The sequence below is a fragment of the Carica papaya genome, chromosome 5 (assembly GCF_054855325.1).
Source record: "Carica papaya isolate Zhongbai chromosome 5, ASM5485532v1, whole genome shotgun sequence".
NCBI lineage: Eukaryota > Viridiplantae > Streptophyta > Magnoliopsida > Brassicales > Caricaceae > Carica > Carica papaya.
The window spans coordinates 35091743-35106853 of NC_142313.1; the positions used below are offsets into that span (position 1 = coordinate 35091743).

Here is a 15111-nt window from a genome sequence, read left to right on the forward strand (position 1 = left end):
TAAACATTCTCTTGTGTTTTTTCATATTCAAAATCAGGGAAAATCTCCATATATTCTTCTTCTTCTATGTCTCTGTAGAGGAAGACATTTTTCACATCGAAATGTTGTAAGTTCCAATCAAAGTTGGCTGCACAAGATAGCAATATTCTTATTGTATTCATCTTAACGACAGGTGCAAATGCCTCCTGATAATTTACTCTATAGGTTAGTCACCAATCTAGATTTGTATCTTTCAATCGACCAATCTGTCTTGTATTTTACAGTAAACATTTATTAACAGTCAATCATCTTTTTTCCTATTGGAGGTGAAACAAACTCACAGATTTTTTTTTGCTAAAGTTTTATCTCTTTTATCATGTCTTCCTTCCATTTGGGATCCCATAGAGCTTTTCTCCAATCCTATGAAATAAATACAGAGAAAACAGATAAAACACAGAATCTACAGGAGGGAGATAAAGAGTCATAAGAAATAAAATTAGACATAGAGTGCTTAGTGCAAGACCCGACTACTTTTCTAAAGCAATGAGTTTACCCATATCATCAGATAAATCATAAAGTAAAAGTAACTTACGAGTATTTTCAAAAACTAATGAACATTCTTGACCTGAGACAGACTGTATGTTGACTTTCTCTATCTTATTCTTTCTTGAATACCTTTTCAAATGTGGTTATCCAGACATCCGACATTAGCTTCTTGAATGAGACCTTCCGAAGTAGAGCTCTTCCCTTGAATATGACTGTTAAGAATTAACAAACTAAGCATAATCTCTTCCTTCTCACTCTCCCCTTGAAAAAGTGTTGAGCTTAAACTGAAATAAAACTTCGATTCCTTACAAGTAACATCCATAATTATAAAATATCTTTTAGACGGAGAATGGTAACACTTGCAACGTTTCTAAGTAGAGAGATATCCAACAAATGCACACTTAAGAGCTCTGGGTTTCAACTTACTAATATTTCTAGCATGGACAAAACAAACACATCCAAACACCTTTGAAAGAACAAAAAGAAATTTTTTCCTTGCAACACCTCCAAATAGCTTCTAAAATTAAGAATTCTCATGGGCATTCTGGTGATAAAATAAGTGGTTAAAAGAATTGTATCTGCTCAGTAACTTTTCGATGAATTTATGGTGAACATAAGAGAGTGAGCTACTTCCAGTGTATGTTAGTTTTTTCTTTCAGTAATACCATTTTGTTCACTGGTATCGGCACAACTCATCTAATAGATTATTCCATTAGACTTCGAGTAGGCAGAAATCTACTATTCATATATTCTGTACCATTATCTATTTTTAGAATCTTAACTTTAGTATCGAACTGTGTACATATCATTTTATGAAATGATCAAAAGTATGAGAATATATCAATTTTTGCTTTCAACAGATAAATCCATGTTAATTTAATTTAACAATCAATAAAAGCAACAAATCATATATGACTGGATAAAGAGGTATTCTGAGTAAATTCTCAAACATTAGAGTGAATAATCATAAATCGAATAGAACTTCTATGGTTACTCACGTGATAAGAACTTTTTTATGTTTAAATAGTTCATACGCATCACAAAATATAGAATCCATGAAAGTTCTCTTAAACAAATTAAGATATAATTTTTTTAAAGTAAAGAAAGAAGGATGTCCCAACTGTCGATGTAATTATAGAATTTTCTGATTGATCTTCGTATTCTCAAGAGCAACTTGATTTCCGATTAGACTTTGACTTTTATAAGCCATCTTGCAATCTACCAATGTCAATCATGTTCCCTGTTTGAAGATTTTGAAGGATACAATAATTAAGAAAAAATTCAATTTTACAGTTAAGATCTCTAATGAATGTATTAATAGATAAAAGAATGTCAAGAAAACTAAGCACATGAAGGACTGAAGACAGAATAATAGTAGGAGTATAATTAATGGAACCTGTTTCAGATGCAGAAATATATGATCCATTTGTTATATAGGCATTTTTTCCTTTAATATAAGGAAAATAGGTTAAAAAGTTTTTAGCAGAGACTGTCATATGTCTATTAATATTAGAATCTATAATCAAACTATTAGAATTAAAGATAGTAGAGAGATGAGCAATACCTGATTTACCATATTTGATGCATCAATAGTTGATGAGAGATTATCCAAACTAAGAATAATTAATTTTTGTGCTTCTGTCATGGTTTGAAGTAATAGAAAAAGAACAACACCCAGTAACCAATATCACAGGGATAAAACAAACCTTTTAACCAGTACCCCATTGAGTTGGAAACAATAGAATTATGCTAGAAAATGGAAGTATGTTGTCCGAAGTCAATAATCGGAAACAGACCGGTCCAGCAGCAAACGCGGCAACTTGGCTCAGTGTGCGGACAAACTAGATCGAACGGCTCGGTACATGGAATTGCTAGATCATAACTTCTCCGAGCGCGGCGGAATACCCAAATCGGCAGTGAGCGCGGTAGTTGCATGAAGACAGGAGGCACGGGAATAGCCGGCTGGGTGTGACAAGCCGAAGAAACGGCAACCACGGGAACAGGCGAGTGTGCGAAGGCCTTCGGCGATGCGCATGGCAGTTGCGTGAGGGCAAAAGCTGGAGAAATGCGTTTGAGTTGCAGCGGCCGCGTGATGGCTAAAGGCAAAGAGATGTGATTCAAGTCGGATCGCGTGCGACAAGTCGAAAATCAACCCCAATTGAGGTGTCTAGCAGCGACTAGAAGTGATTCAAGCTAAATTGCGGATGTTTGGCGGCGCATGTAGCTCTCGTGCTTGGAGAAACGGTCACCAACATTGGGAGCAGGCTAATGGTGAGGCTGAGACTCCATCTGAGATGGTGGTGAGAATGAATTTTGTCCTATTGTACTATTTTGGGGTTTGAGAAAAACTCCGAAATTAATAACTTTAAAATTACAGTTTAGTTCTGATATCATGTAGATTTTAAAAAAAAATATTAATTTTATTTTCTCATACTCTTTGTAATATTACAAGTGGGGGTATATATATAGAATTTCTAATTACGAATAAGGAAATTTACATTATTGTAGAGATTTTAATTAATTGTACTAATTAATTACATCATTATAGGAAAAGATTACAAGTGAATAGTATTCTCAATAGAAATTTAGAAGAAATTAGAAAGGAAATCTAACAGTAGAGTAATTAATACAATCCCTAATTAACTTGGAAATTTAAATCAGTATAATCTAGGAAATAAAATCATCACTATATTAATATATAATAATAACCTATTTAGGAATTAAAATCTACAACAAACATCAATACTTCGAATTATAAATAATAATAATAATAATAATAATAATAATATTCCAATTATTCTTCTCCAAACCAGGGTCTTGTACATATAAATTCGTATATTTATGTATATTTGTAAGTTTGCATGTATGTTTATCTCTTTGATATCACACTATTGATCTATTATGTTATAAACTCCCTTTCTTTTGACTTAGCATCCTTGTGAGAGGATGAAGACAAGATCAAAAAGCCATCCTCTACCACCAAACACTTACACCAACCTGTCAACTTAATAAATTTCACTAATCCAACATGATAAAAATGGTTTATTCCACAAACAACCACAAGATATCATTGCAACATGTAGGATATCATTATGGTTTTTTCGTGTCTTTATCATGCAATCTTATCTATGTTTGAATCTTTTATATTATGGATTCTAGTTGTTTTGATCATTCCTTTCGGTTCAGGCTCTCGGAGACCTGGTGGAAAGTATTGCAGGGGCAATGTTGATAGATTCCAAGTTTAATCTTGATGAAGTATGGAGAATATTTAAGCCACTACTGTCTCCAATTGTGACTCCTGATAAACTTCAACTGCATCCACTACGTAAATTGATGGAATTGTGTGACTCTCTTGGGTATTTCATCAAAGAAAAATGTCTGAACAAGGGAGAAATTGTGCATGCTGAGTTGAGGTTGCAGCTGGAAGATGTTCTTTTGGTTGGAGAGGCACATGAACGGAGTGCAAAGCTTGCAAAAGGAAAAGCAGCTGCACATTTATTGAAACAACTTGAGGTTCGTAAGTTCTTCTATCAATGCATGCATTACTTTTTGTTTGTTTTTACAAGTGAATTATGATCAATAGCACAATCTATATAGTAATTGAACATTTTGGAGCCACTTAGTTCTTGTTAATTGAACTTAATCAAGATTTGATTGGTTAAAGAACATTTTTACCGGATGCTGCATAATAGTGAAGTAATGTCCACTTTTTCCAACTTGTTCCTAAGATTGTTAAAATTTGAAATTCTGCAGAACAGAAAAATCTCTCGCGGTGGTTCAAAGAGGAATCAACGGGATCTTGATCATTCTGGCGAGTTATCTTCCCTAGATTTCAGTATTAACATTTACAGTCAAACATCTGATGGCAGTTTGTCAAGCGCAAAAAAGCAGAAGACAACTGAAACTCACGTGCTTGAGTCAGCCAGTGTTTCTTCGTTTGCTTATGACTGCTCTAAGAATGCCAGCAGTTCCTACACTCCCATTCCAGGTATACCCTATATTTTAATTCTTCTTGTTCTCAATTATGAATTTCCTGTGACTTGTACTTGAAATACTATAAGGTCCTGTCTGGTTTAGTTCATATTTTATTTCTACTTAATTCCTACACTTAATTTTCATATTGACCCCGATATGTACTACTATAACATTAATGTTTAAATTACCTCTGTCTATTTGAATTCTTTACAATGGGATGATCTCAAGTATTAAAAAGAAGACATAATATTTTTATGTGTCAAGGCTAAAATGATAATTTAAGAATAGAAATTTGCTTGAAATGGATTAGGAAGAATCTAATGAGCTGCAATTGCCTGCTGCAGCTCGTATATATATGTGTGTGTAGGTCCTTACAATTGTCTCCCTAAGTTGAGCCAGGCTCATATGTTATAGTTGTTTCCGGTTTTGTAGTTGTAGCCCCCATCAGCATGAAGAAAGGAGGACCCCGGACTTCTCTTTTTGAGTTTTGTAAGAGACAGCTGTGGCCAATGCCTACATTCCAGACGACAGAGCATAAATCGAAGTGTGTCCAAGCTGTCATGTTATATTATCTAATTCATTCCTGCTTTACAACATGGAGCAAAAAAAATGATGAGATGTTCACTTTTCTTTTGTGGAAGAATAGAATGTTATTATTTTTATTGAATAATACGACCTATTTATCTAAAACTTTTTGAACAAAAAAAAAGAAATCCTAATTTAAGTATACTTCAGATATCCTAATTTAATTACATCTCTATTTAGGAGACTAATAGTAAAGATATAATAGAAGAGAAGTATTTATATTTAATAACACTTTCCAACACTCTCCTTCAAATTAATGAATAAACGTTGTCTACTCCCAGCTATTAATTGTTGTTTAAAATTCTACATTGCTCATATTTTTGGGTAGTACATCGCAAGTTAAGAGTTGGTAGGCATATAAGACCTAAGGAGTTGCTCTCTAATTTCTCTTTGTTAAAATAACAGTCCCTTTCAATATACTTGGTCCTACCATATCGTACTAGATTGCGAGCAATACTAATGGCAGATCTGCTGTTATAATAACGTATCATCGACCATCCCACCAATTTGTATTTGCCAAGATAATTTTCAACTGTAATAGCTCACACACTCCTTATACCATTGCTTAAAATTTTGAGTCTGCACTTGACCTAGTTATTACTTTCTATTTCTTATTTCTCCATGTAACAAAATTTATTCCTGAGAAAGTGCAATAACCTGTGTTGATCTTCTATTCACTAGTGATCCAGCATAGTCAGCATCAGCGTATGCTTCCAATCTCAGTCCAGTACTCCATTTGAATAAGAGGCCTTTTCCTAGGGTTCCTTTTAAGATAATGCAATAGTATGTAAGTTCTTGTAGGTGAATTTCTTTGGAATTGTACATGAATTGGTTTATTAAACTTATTGTGTGGGATAATGGCTGACCTTGTATGTGTCAGCTAAATGAGTCTTCTAACTCTCTGATGCATCTCCTTCTTGACAGCAACATCTTCTTCTGCCAATTCCAACGTGTGGTTGGGATCTTTAGGTGTACTTACAAGTTTGCATGCTACCTTATGTGTCCTTCAAAAGATCACTTATGTACTTTTGTTGGGCGATGAAGATTCCTTAATTTGAGTGAATCACCTCAATTCCTAGGAACTTTTGTCTGCCTAATTCTTGGATCTCAAACTTCTTCGTCAAACATTATTTGAGTGACAGTCTCTTCTTCTAATAATTTCCTATCACAATTATATGACCAAATACACAAATAGGATATGACTTCCCTCTGAATATGAATGTTTGACAAAAATTATATGGTCTTATTGAAATTGTTTGCATCCCATGATCAATATTACTTTATAAAGTTTCCAAATCAGGGTTTAGGTGATTGTTTCAATCCGTATAATGCTTTTTTAAGTTTGTGTCCCTTATTGGTTCCTACATGGTCAATGAAACATGATGGAATCTCCATTTATATTTTCTTCTAGAGATCTCTATATAAGAAGATATTCTTTATATCAAATTATTGAAATTTCCATCAGCAGCTAAGGACAAAAGTATTTGGGGTATGTTCATTTTGGCAACAGGTGCGAAGTTCTCTTAATAGTCTATACCATAGGTTTACGTGTACTCTTGGCCATTAGTGTGGCTTTACACTTTTACTATAGTATCATCTACTTTGTACTTTATAGTGAACTACCACTTGCATGCCACTAGTCTTTTTCTTTGCAGTAGGTCCACTTCCAGGTTCTGTTTTTTTTTTTCCAATACCTGCATTTCAACATTCGTAGAACCTCTCTTTTTATTTCACATGATAATACCTCAGATAATGTAATAAAAATAGACAGTATGCAGACTTGTTCATTTCTGAATTCTTGTGAGATAATGAACATTTTCCAAATGATAAAATTTGAGAGTGAATGAAGCGATTTTCTAGCTTATTCCTTGTTTCATTTCTGCATTGCAATGAGTATATCAGTATTAGAAGATGAAAAATTATCAAAATTTCCAAAGTCTGCTGCTCGGACTTGTTCTGATTCAAGTGTAGGATTCTTCTTTCTTGGGTATACCTCAGAAAACATTGGATCATATATGAGGTTTCATTTTTTCTAGTTGTTGGTTCTAGGTCATTATCTAGTCTGTTCTCTGGATTTGGAGGTGAATCCAGTTTGTTTTCTGGAGTTTGAGATAAGTGAGGAGATATTGGTGATGGTGAAGGCAATGTTAGGCCAAGAAGAAATAGCTTTTTGTCCTTATCTGCTACTATGGTCTTTCGATAAGGTTGAGTAAAATATGGCTCGTACTTAGCAAAGGTAACATTCGCAGAAACATATAACTTTTCAGTGGGCGGATGATAGCGTTTGTATCCCTTTTGTGTTGGGGAATATCTCACAAGGACACATTTAATAGCTCCTAGGTCTAGCTTCACTCTGTTGTGTTGATGTATGTGAAGATAGAAGACACACCCAAACATTCAAGGAATCAAATGATTTGTTGTATTGATGTCCAGGTAGAATCTAAGACCCATGGTACTAGTTTGTGGATGACATGTGTAGCAGTCAGAATAGCTTCCTACTAGCAGTATTCAGGTCATTATTTTGGAACAAAAATGCCTGAGTTGTGGCAAGTAAATGCCTATTTTTCCTTTTTACCACTCAATTTTATTATGGAGTATGGACACATGATGACTCATGAATAATCCGTCTTGGTGGAAATATGATGAGAGAGCTTGATTGAAAAATATTTGGTGTCATCAATTCAGAATTTTTTTAGCTTGAACGCATTCTGGGTTTTGATCATGTCATGGAAATTGGAAATTATGACTCATCCTGTGGAGTGTGGACACAAGATAACTCATGAATAATCTCTTCCTAGTCGAAATATAATGAAAGAGTTTGATTAAAAAATCTTTAGCACTGTCAATTCAAAAATTTTTTAGTATGAACGCCAAACTAGGTTTTGATCATGTTATGGAAATTGGAAAGAACACAACTGACAGTAGCTTTGGATTTAAGAAAGAAAATTGAAGTAACTCGTATAGAATTATCAATAGAAGAGAGAGGGGAAAAAAAGCAAAAAAAAAAAGCCATCTGGCTCTTGAGATATTAGAAATGTTGAGGATCCCAAACGTTACTGTGAATTAATGAGAAAAAGATTAGAGCTTCTTTATTACTGATAGGAAAAGTTAACGTCTATATTTCGTTAATTCACATACATCACAGTGCAAATTTCCATTATCTAATTCGTTGAATAAGGAATAAAATATAACCTTAAGAACTGAAAAAGAAAGGTGTCTGAGTCTTCAATAATGGAGCTTTTACATGTGCTGGTAGTAGGTTATTCAAAAAGGAAGGAAAGAAGTGCTCTAGGTGACTTTAAGAAGTACAACATGTCCCTTGTCTTAGAATTTCCAATCATCATCCTACAATTCTGATCCTAAAATACACAGTGGGAGAGAAAATATGTGACCTTACAATTTACATCATGAGAAAGTTTATTGATTGAAACTAAATTAGTGGACAGCTTTGGAACATGAAGTACATTCTTAAGAATAAGAGTAGGACTAATCTTGACATTGTCAACTCCTGCTATAGTGTTTAGTGAACCATCTGCAATAGGTATTTTCCTGTTGCTAGGATAAGGGATATATGAACTAATTTTTTATGAGAAATACATCATATGGTCTGTGACTCTTTAAGTTTATAATCTATGAATTTGAAAATGATCTATCTGAGGTATTTAGCTTATGTGAAAGAAGGAACTTGTCTGAATGTGCCGAAGAACTGGTACCTATGGGCTTTTCCAGAGATTCGAGGAGATTTTTTAGCTTGTCAATCTCTTGTTTGTTGAATTCTGTGGTTTAGAGCCTTAACTTTCTTGAGTTGATTTGTTACGTGGGCCTGAGCCTGATTTTTTGCTGGTCCATTTTTGTATCTCTGCTCCTTGCTGGAGGTGGAAGACTTTCCATTCAATTGCAAGCACTTAAGTTTATCATATGGTCTGTGACTCTTAAGTTTATAATCTATGAATTTGAAAATGATCTATCTGAGGTATTTAGCTTATGTGAAAGAAGGAACTTGTCTGAATGTGCCGAAGAACTGGTACCTATGGGCTTTTCCAGAGATTCGAGGAGATTTTTTAGCTTGTCAATCTCTGCTTTGTTGAATTCTGTGGTTTAGAGCCTTAACTTTCTTGAGTTGATTTGTTACGTGGGCCTGAGCCTGATTTTTTGCTGGTCCATTTTTGTATCTCTGCTCCTTGCTGGAGGTGGAAGACTTTCCATTCAATTGCAAGCACTTAAGTTTATCATATGGTCTGTGACTCTTAAGTTTATAATCTATGAATTTGAAAATGATCTATCTGAGGTATTTAGCTTATGTGAAAGAAGGAACTTGTCTGAATGTGCCGAAGAACTGGTACCTATGGGCTTTTCCAGAGATTCGAGGAGATTTTTTAGCTTGTCAATCTCTGCTTTGTTGAATTCTGTGGTTTAGAGCCTTAACTTTCTTGAGTTGATTTGTTACGTGGGCCTGAGCCTGATTTTTTGCTGGTCCATTTTTGTATCTCTGCTCCTTGCTGGAGGTGGAAGACTTTCCATTCAATTGCAAGCACTTTTCTTTAGTGTGCTTTGCTTTCTTACAGAAGATGCACCACAGTTTGTCTTTGTCATCCTTACTCAATTTTTGTGATTCAGGATTCCCATGTTCCTTAGTTGCCTATTGATGGGACTTAGGCCCATAGTTGGCACTATTGCACCTTCAATGGACTGAGGCTTCAACATGATTTCCCTCGACTTTCTTCTGCCACAATTATGGAGATTACCTCATTCAGATTGGGCAGTTCTTTGCCCAAAATTTGAGCTATAACTTGTTCAAATTCTATGTTAAGATCACCTAAACTCTATCTTTCTCAGTAAATGTTTTCATGATGACTGCATTCTCACTCCGTTTCATATCTATGCAGCGATTATGAGCTAACTCTTGTCACAAGCTTTGGAAAAGATTAGCATACTTGGTAAACGACCTGCGTCCTTATTTGGTAGAAGTGATCATCCTCAGTTTATAAATTTGAGCAGCATCACGAACTTTAAAGTAGGTTTGTCGAACTGCCTCCCTAATATGTTTGGCAGTAGGTAGGGACATGCAAGTATCGTTTATTTCTAGTAGCATTAAGTTCCAGAGTCAAGCCATTATCATAGATTCATCATCTCATGTATCAAAATTGTTTCTTGGTTTCGACACTGTTCCCAAAAGATGGTTGATTTTTCCTTTTCCTTTAGAAATGTAAGAACCAGTTCGGACCATTTTAACTAGGTTTTTCTATTCAGTTGGTGAGCTACCTGAACATGTTGCAATTCTCCTGCATGACTATATGATGCCATACCTTCTGAGACAATGTCAGTGGTTTATGATGTTGCTTCAAACATGACAAGCTAATGCATTGGCAGCTACTGGAGCATGACAGAGTTCAGCTATGAAGGCCAAGTTAAGCAGATCAACTGGAGTCTGGTGGTGCAACTTGAGCAAGCGGTGCAGCTAATACAGAATTTGGCTATGAAGGCCGGTTGTTGGGTCTAGGCTCTTTTCTTTTGTTTTCATTATGGCAATAAAGATTTGGATTAGAGTTCATAAAAAAGTTGAGATATTTTCCTACAGCTCTGATATCATATTAAATGTTATAATTTTATTGAATAATATAACCTATTTATATACAATTTGTTGAAAAACAAAAAAGAATATCCTAATTTAGTTACACGTAGGAATTCTAGTTTAACTACACTTAGAAGACACAAATTTAGTTACATCTCTATTTAGGAGATTAATAGTAAACATATAAAAGAAGAAAAGTATCTGTACTTAATAACACTTTCCAACATCTTTTACTTCTTCCTTACAACTCAGTTTTTGTTCCTCTAAGTTTGAAAAGAAAAAGGAGGAAAAAAGACAGAGCATAAAAAAAATATAAGGAAAATTTTTTATTTTATTGCTACTAACTTGTCTATAATAAAAGTTATTATTGACTATTTTCTTATAAACAATAATTTCCTTTCATTTATAAAACTAAAACAAATAAACTATTATAACAATCATTTTCTTTTTATTGTTTTTTAATTTTTAGTTATCAAAAGAAAGGAAAAAACATTTCCTTTTTCTTCCTCTTTGTTCTTTTAATATTTCTTACGTGAATGTGGTTTTAATGTTCTTTTCTTTTTGGATGAGTTTTCTTGGCCATAAGCTAGTTATTTCTTAATAGTTTCAGCCTGATCATGTTTTATCTTGCAGAACACCAATGGAATTTGGGGAAGGATCTGAAGTAAGAAAAGGATTTAGGGGTTTTGTTTCAAAGATTACGCTGCACATACCTGGGTCTGGCATTGTTGAATGCACGGGAGAAGCTAGAACTGATAAGAAGAGTTCATTTGACTCTGCGGCGTTTCTTATGCTCTATGAGCTTCAGAAGCAAGGGAAACTCATGATTAGTAAATTTTTGTGAGTACCTAATTTAAGATTTTCAATTTTATTAGAGAAATAGAGAGAATATTATGGTAAACTTTTTAGTAATCCAACTTCATTATCTTCATATACAACGAAGCAATTAGGAAGTAGGCACTACTATATGTATGATAATAGCCTGTGTATTAACTGTAACAAATAAGTCATGAGAGAATGTGATCTCTATTGTCAAAAGACATGAATGCTATTACTGTCCCTTCTATATATATATGTGCTCTCTCTGTTGGGGGAAGCTTTGCTGTTCAAATAGCTTGTTGCTGGTAAGGGAAATTATATGGAATGGTTTGTTTCTGGGAAGGGGAATGGAGAGAGAATAATGGTATTGAGAGATAGCTATTGGTGTGGTGAGGAGAGAGAGAGAGAGAGAGAGAGAGAGATTTCTTAGGTGTCGGTAAGGAGTGAGAGAGATCAAGAGAATATGCATCTCTTAAATAAATCTGCAACTTAAGACAAAGTCATAACTTGATGTGTATATTGATACAATTCTGAATATAATGGTTTATTTGATACAAATACGAAAGTGCAACATTACTTTTGTATGTCAATCTTCAAAATTACAATCTTCTGTATCCAACACGTGTAGACCTGGGTACATCCAATTACATCTTGCACCGACAATAAACCATCCCAATGAGATATTATACACATGGTGGCCACGGGTAATCATTAAACACTCCTTGACCGTTCTGGGAGTTTCTTGATTTTGGGTGGTATCAGAAATTTATCTAAATGTTTTAGCTTACTGTTAATTTTTTTTAAGCGTCTTAACTCTTGTAACTAGATTGTCCATGTTTTAGTTAACCAAACTTATCCCTTTTCTATGATTTTATTTATATTGAGGAAACAATTGTATATTTTATCCAACTTCTTTTGGAGGATATGGTTGTACTCCTGCAGATTAAATATATATAATTTCTTTCTTAAAAAATGGTCTTTTGTCATACATGCTTGGTGACTTGAACTGATCCATTTATTGATATTTTAATCTACTATTCAGTTATTGATATTTTCTTCCAACAGAAAGTAAAACATCTAGTCCGTTGAGAGGTATCCATCTTTTCAACCCTCTAACCATACCCGTGCTTCGGCACACGAAAGAACATAGCCCTCTAGGGGTTATGGTAGGCTCAATATCAAAATCAGCCGGTGCATAAGGGTGTATCCAACTGATTTAGTTCATAAGATATATATCCTTGTATTGAATAGACAATCAATTTCTAATATTTGATGGTGGAATCAGAAGAGCAGTCAGAAGTAATTTGGTAAGATGCGTCCGCCTAAAAATATTTTAAAAGTTGAATACAGATTGTTCAATGGTCTAGATTGGAGTTTGTATGTTTGAGACTGGAACTGTAGGATTGTGTTTTCTAGTATGTGTCACATATTCTCCCCAGTGTGCATAGAGGTAGCATAATTAAGTTTTGGCGGTTCTACATGGGTTACAAGCAGCAATCTCAACGAGTGTTATACATGTATTGTTGAATGGCAGTTCTATAGGTTTTCGTTTTTCACTTTATCAAATAAATTGGTAGATAGGTTTGAGAATGGTTGACTATTAAAGACATTTTAGCTTTATTTCCTTATATTTTTCTTTATTTCGTCGTGATGGATACTTAAAAATTGTAATCAGGTTGTTCGTGTGATACAGAATAGACATTTTCATTAATAGGAGAAATAAAACAAAACTAATAAAGAACATAAACATTTTAGGAAGTTAACTAAAATGATAGAAAGAATTAATTTTCTTGTTTTAATTTTTAAAAAAGTTTTAGAATAAAGAAAAATGGGAAGATTTATTTTCCTATTTCATATATTTTTTGTTTCTTTTTACTTAAACTTATTTTCTTATTTACTATACTTTTTAGTTATATATTTTTTGATGTATTTCGTACATATAAATAAAGTACCTATTGTAATTATTAGATAGACTATTGATGATTATTATTCAAATTTGGATGCATTATTTATATTATTTAGATCCAAAATCTCCGAATTTTGTTTTTAATAACTTCTTTCTTCAAACTCTTTTCATCATACATAAGTTGGTATTAGAACTTAAACATGATTCACCATGTTATCTTATTTTTCTTAACTCAACTTCACAAAACTCTAACTCTAATATCAAAAGAAAAATCCTAAACTCATAAATAAGTTGCCAGCAGCATCATGATAAAAAAAAAAAAAAAAAAAAGACAACAATTTTCAGTGCAAGACCATCTCTAAACGCTACTTAAAAGTGGCCAACACCACCTCTTCCATTGACCACGAAAAGGGTCTAAACAGGTTATTCCGCCAAGTTTAAATGCTCAATGATGCCAGGAACCATCCTACTCTTTGCTTGAAGTTATTATCACAATTGTTTCGACAAAGTACCCTTTCATGATCATTGGGAGTAACATCAACATTAGATCTAAAATCATTGCTTCTAGACTAGAGATTCGCAGAAAGTTAGTGCATGACTCCCACATGCCAACCAAGTTGCTCGGCCTTTGGTTTTTTTACACTCTTGTTGGTTTGAATTATTTTGACTCAATTCATTTTACTTTGTCAAGTTCAACCACCTTCAAACTTATTTTGATTTTTCTAAAATGATTCTTAAGGTTTTTAAACCTACTATTTTATTTTTTTAGTTTAGTTGACTCAAATTTTTATTCTCTATTCAATTTTATAAGTTAATACTAGATAGTGTATTTCATGTCAAAGAAATATTAAATAAATGCAAGACATGAATTTCTTTTAATTACATTTTATCAAATAGATGGATCAATTACAAATGATGATTTACAATGTGTTTTATATGAAAGTTTTGATCAATATGAATAAAAGGATAAAATTAAAATCAGTTAATGTTCTGCAAGGTTTCAAGCTTTTTATGACCTATGAATTTTATGAATAAGCTATTTCGGACTCGAGATTCTCTTTAATCATATCACTTATATGATGGATGTTATCAAATTAAAATCTAATATTATTTATCGATACTTAAAATTTTGAAAAAAAAAAATGCACCACTTATAAAAAAAAAAGTCATAAAAACAACATGATAATTCTCATCTTTACAAAGTAGCTTTGGAGAAGTACAAGATAGCTATTGAGGATTAAAAGTGATGAAATTGATATGTACAAATGAAGCTGTAAAGATAGAAAAAATCTTAAATCTTCCATTACGTAATAACTTAAGGTATTCAAACTTCAATAGAACATGAAAAACAATAAAATAATGAAAGGGTCTATGAATTAATGGTTAACGAACATTTTATGAAAATGCTACAACTTAATAATCAAGAATTAAGTAATGATATCAAAGGTATGTATACAAATAAGGTAATTGAGATAATAGTAGGTACCTTGCACAAGATTATTATTCCTGTGGATCAAGTTAAGTTTTTTTTTATGATTAATCTCTCAATTTAGTTATAAAGTACGATGTTCTTGAGGTTAAAAATAATTCTAGTTTCGCACTTTTAAAAGAAAGAGACTCTATTGAAAGACACAACTCTAAAAATATTTTTCGCTCCTAATAACAACAAGAAAAGTTTGATCGTTCTTCATTTCTTGGATTTTATCATTCCTAATTTATTAACTATGTC

The 15111-nt window shown here is 33.2% G+C and overlaps 1 protein-coding gene across 17 annotated transcripts in view; it reads left to right on the forward strand.

Moving 5' to 3' along the window:
- Positions 1 to 11768, forward strand: part of DCL3 (dicer-like 3) — a 72561-nt gene extending 60793 nt beyond the window's left edge. For 11 of the 17 annotated variants that reach the window (XM_088220381.1, XM_088220382.1, XM_088220380.1 and 8 more), the window contains 4 exons: positions 3712 to 4038; positions 4279 to 4513; positions 4933 to 5044; positions 11291 to 11768. In XM_088220381.1, the coding sequence (XP_088076507.1) occupies positions 3712 to 4038; positions 4279 to 4513; positions 4933 to 5044; positions 11291 to 11501 (885 nt within the window). In that variant the 3' untranslated portion in view covers positions 11502 to 11768. Of the gene's footprint in view, positions 1 to 3711; positions 4039 to 4278; positions 4514 to 4932; positions 5045 to 9702 lie in introns of all 17 variants that reach the window. The other 6 variants (XR_015819302.1, XR_015819301.1, XR_015819303.1 and 3 more) reach the window with 6 other exon arrangements.
- The last annotated feature ends 3343 nt before the right edge of the window (positions 11769 to 15111 follow it).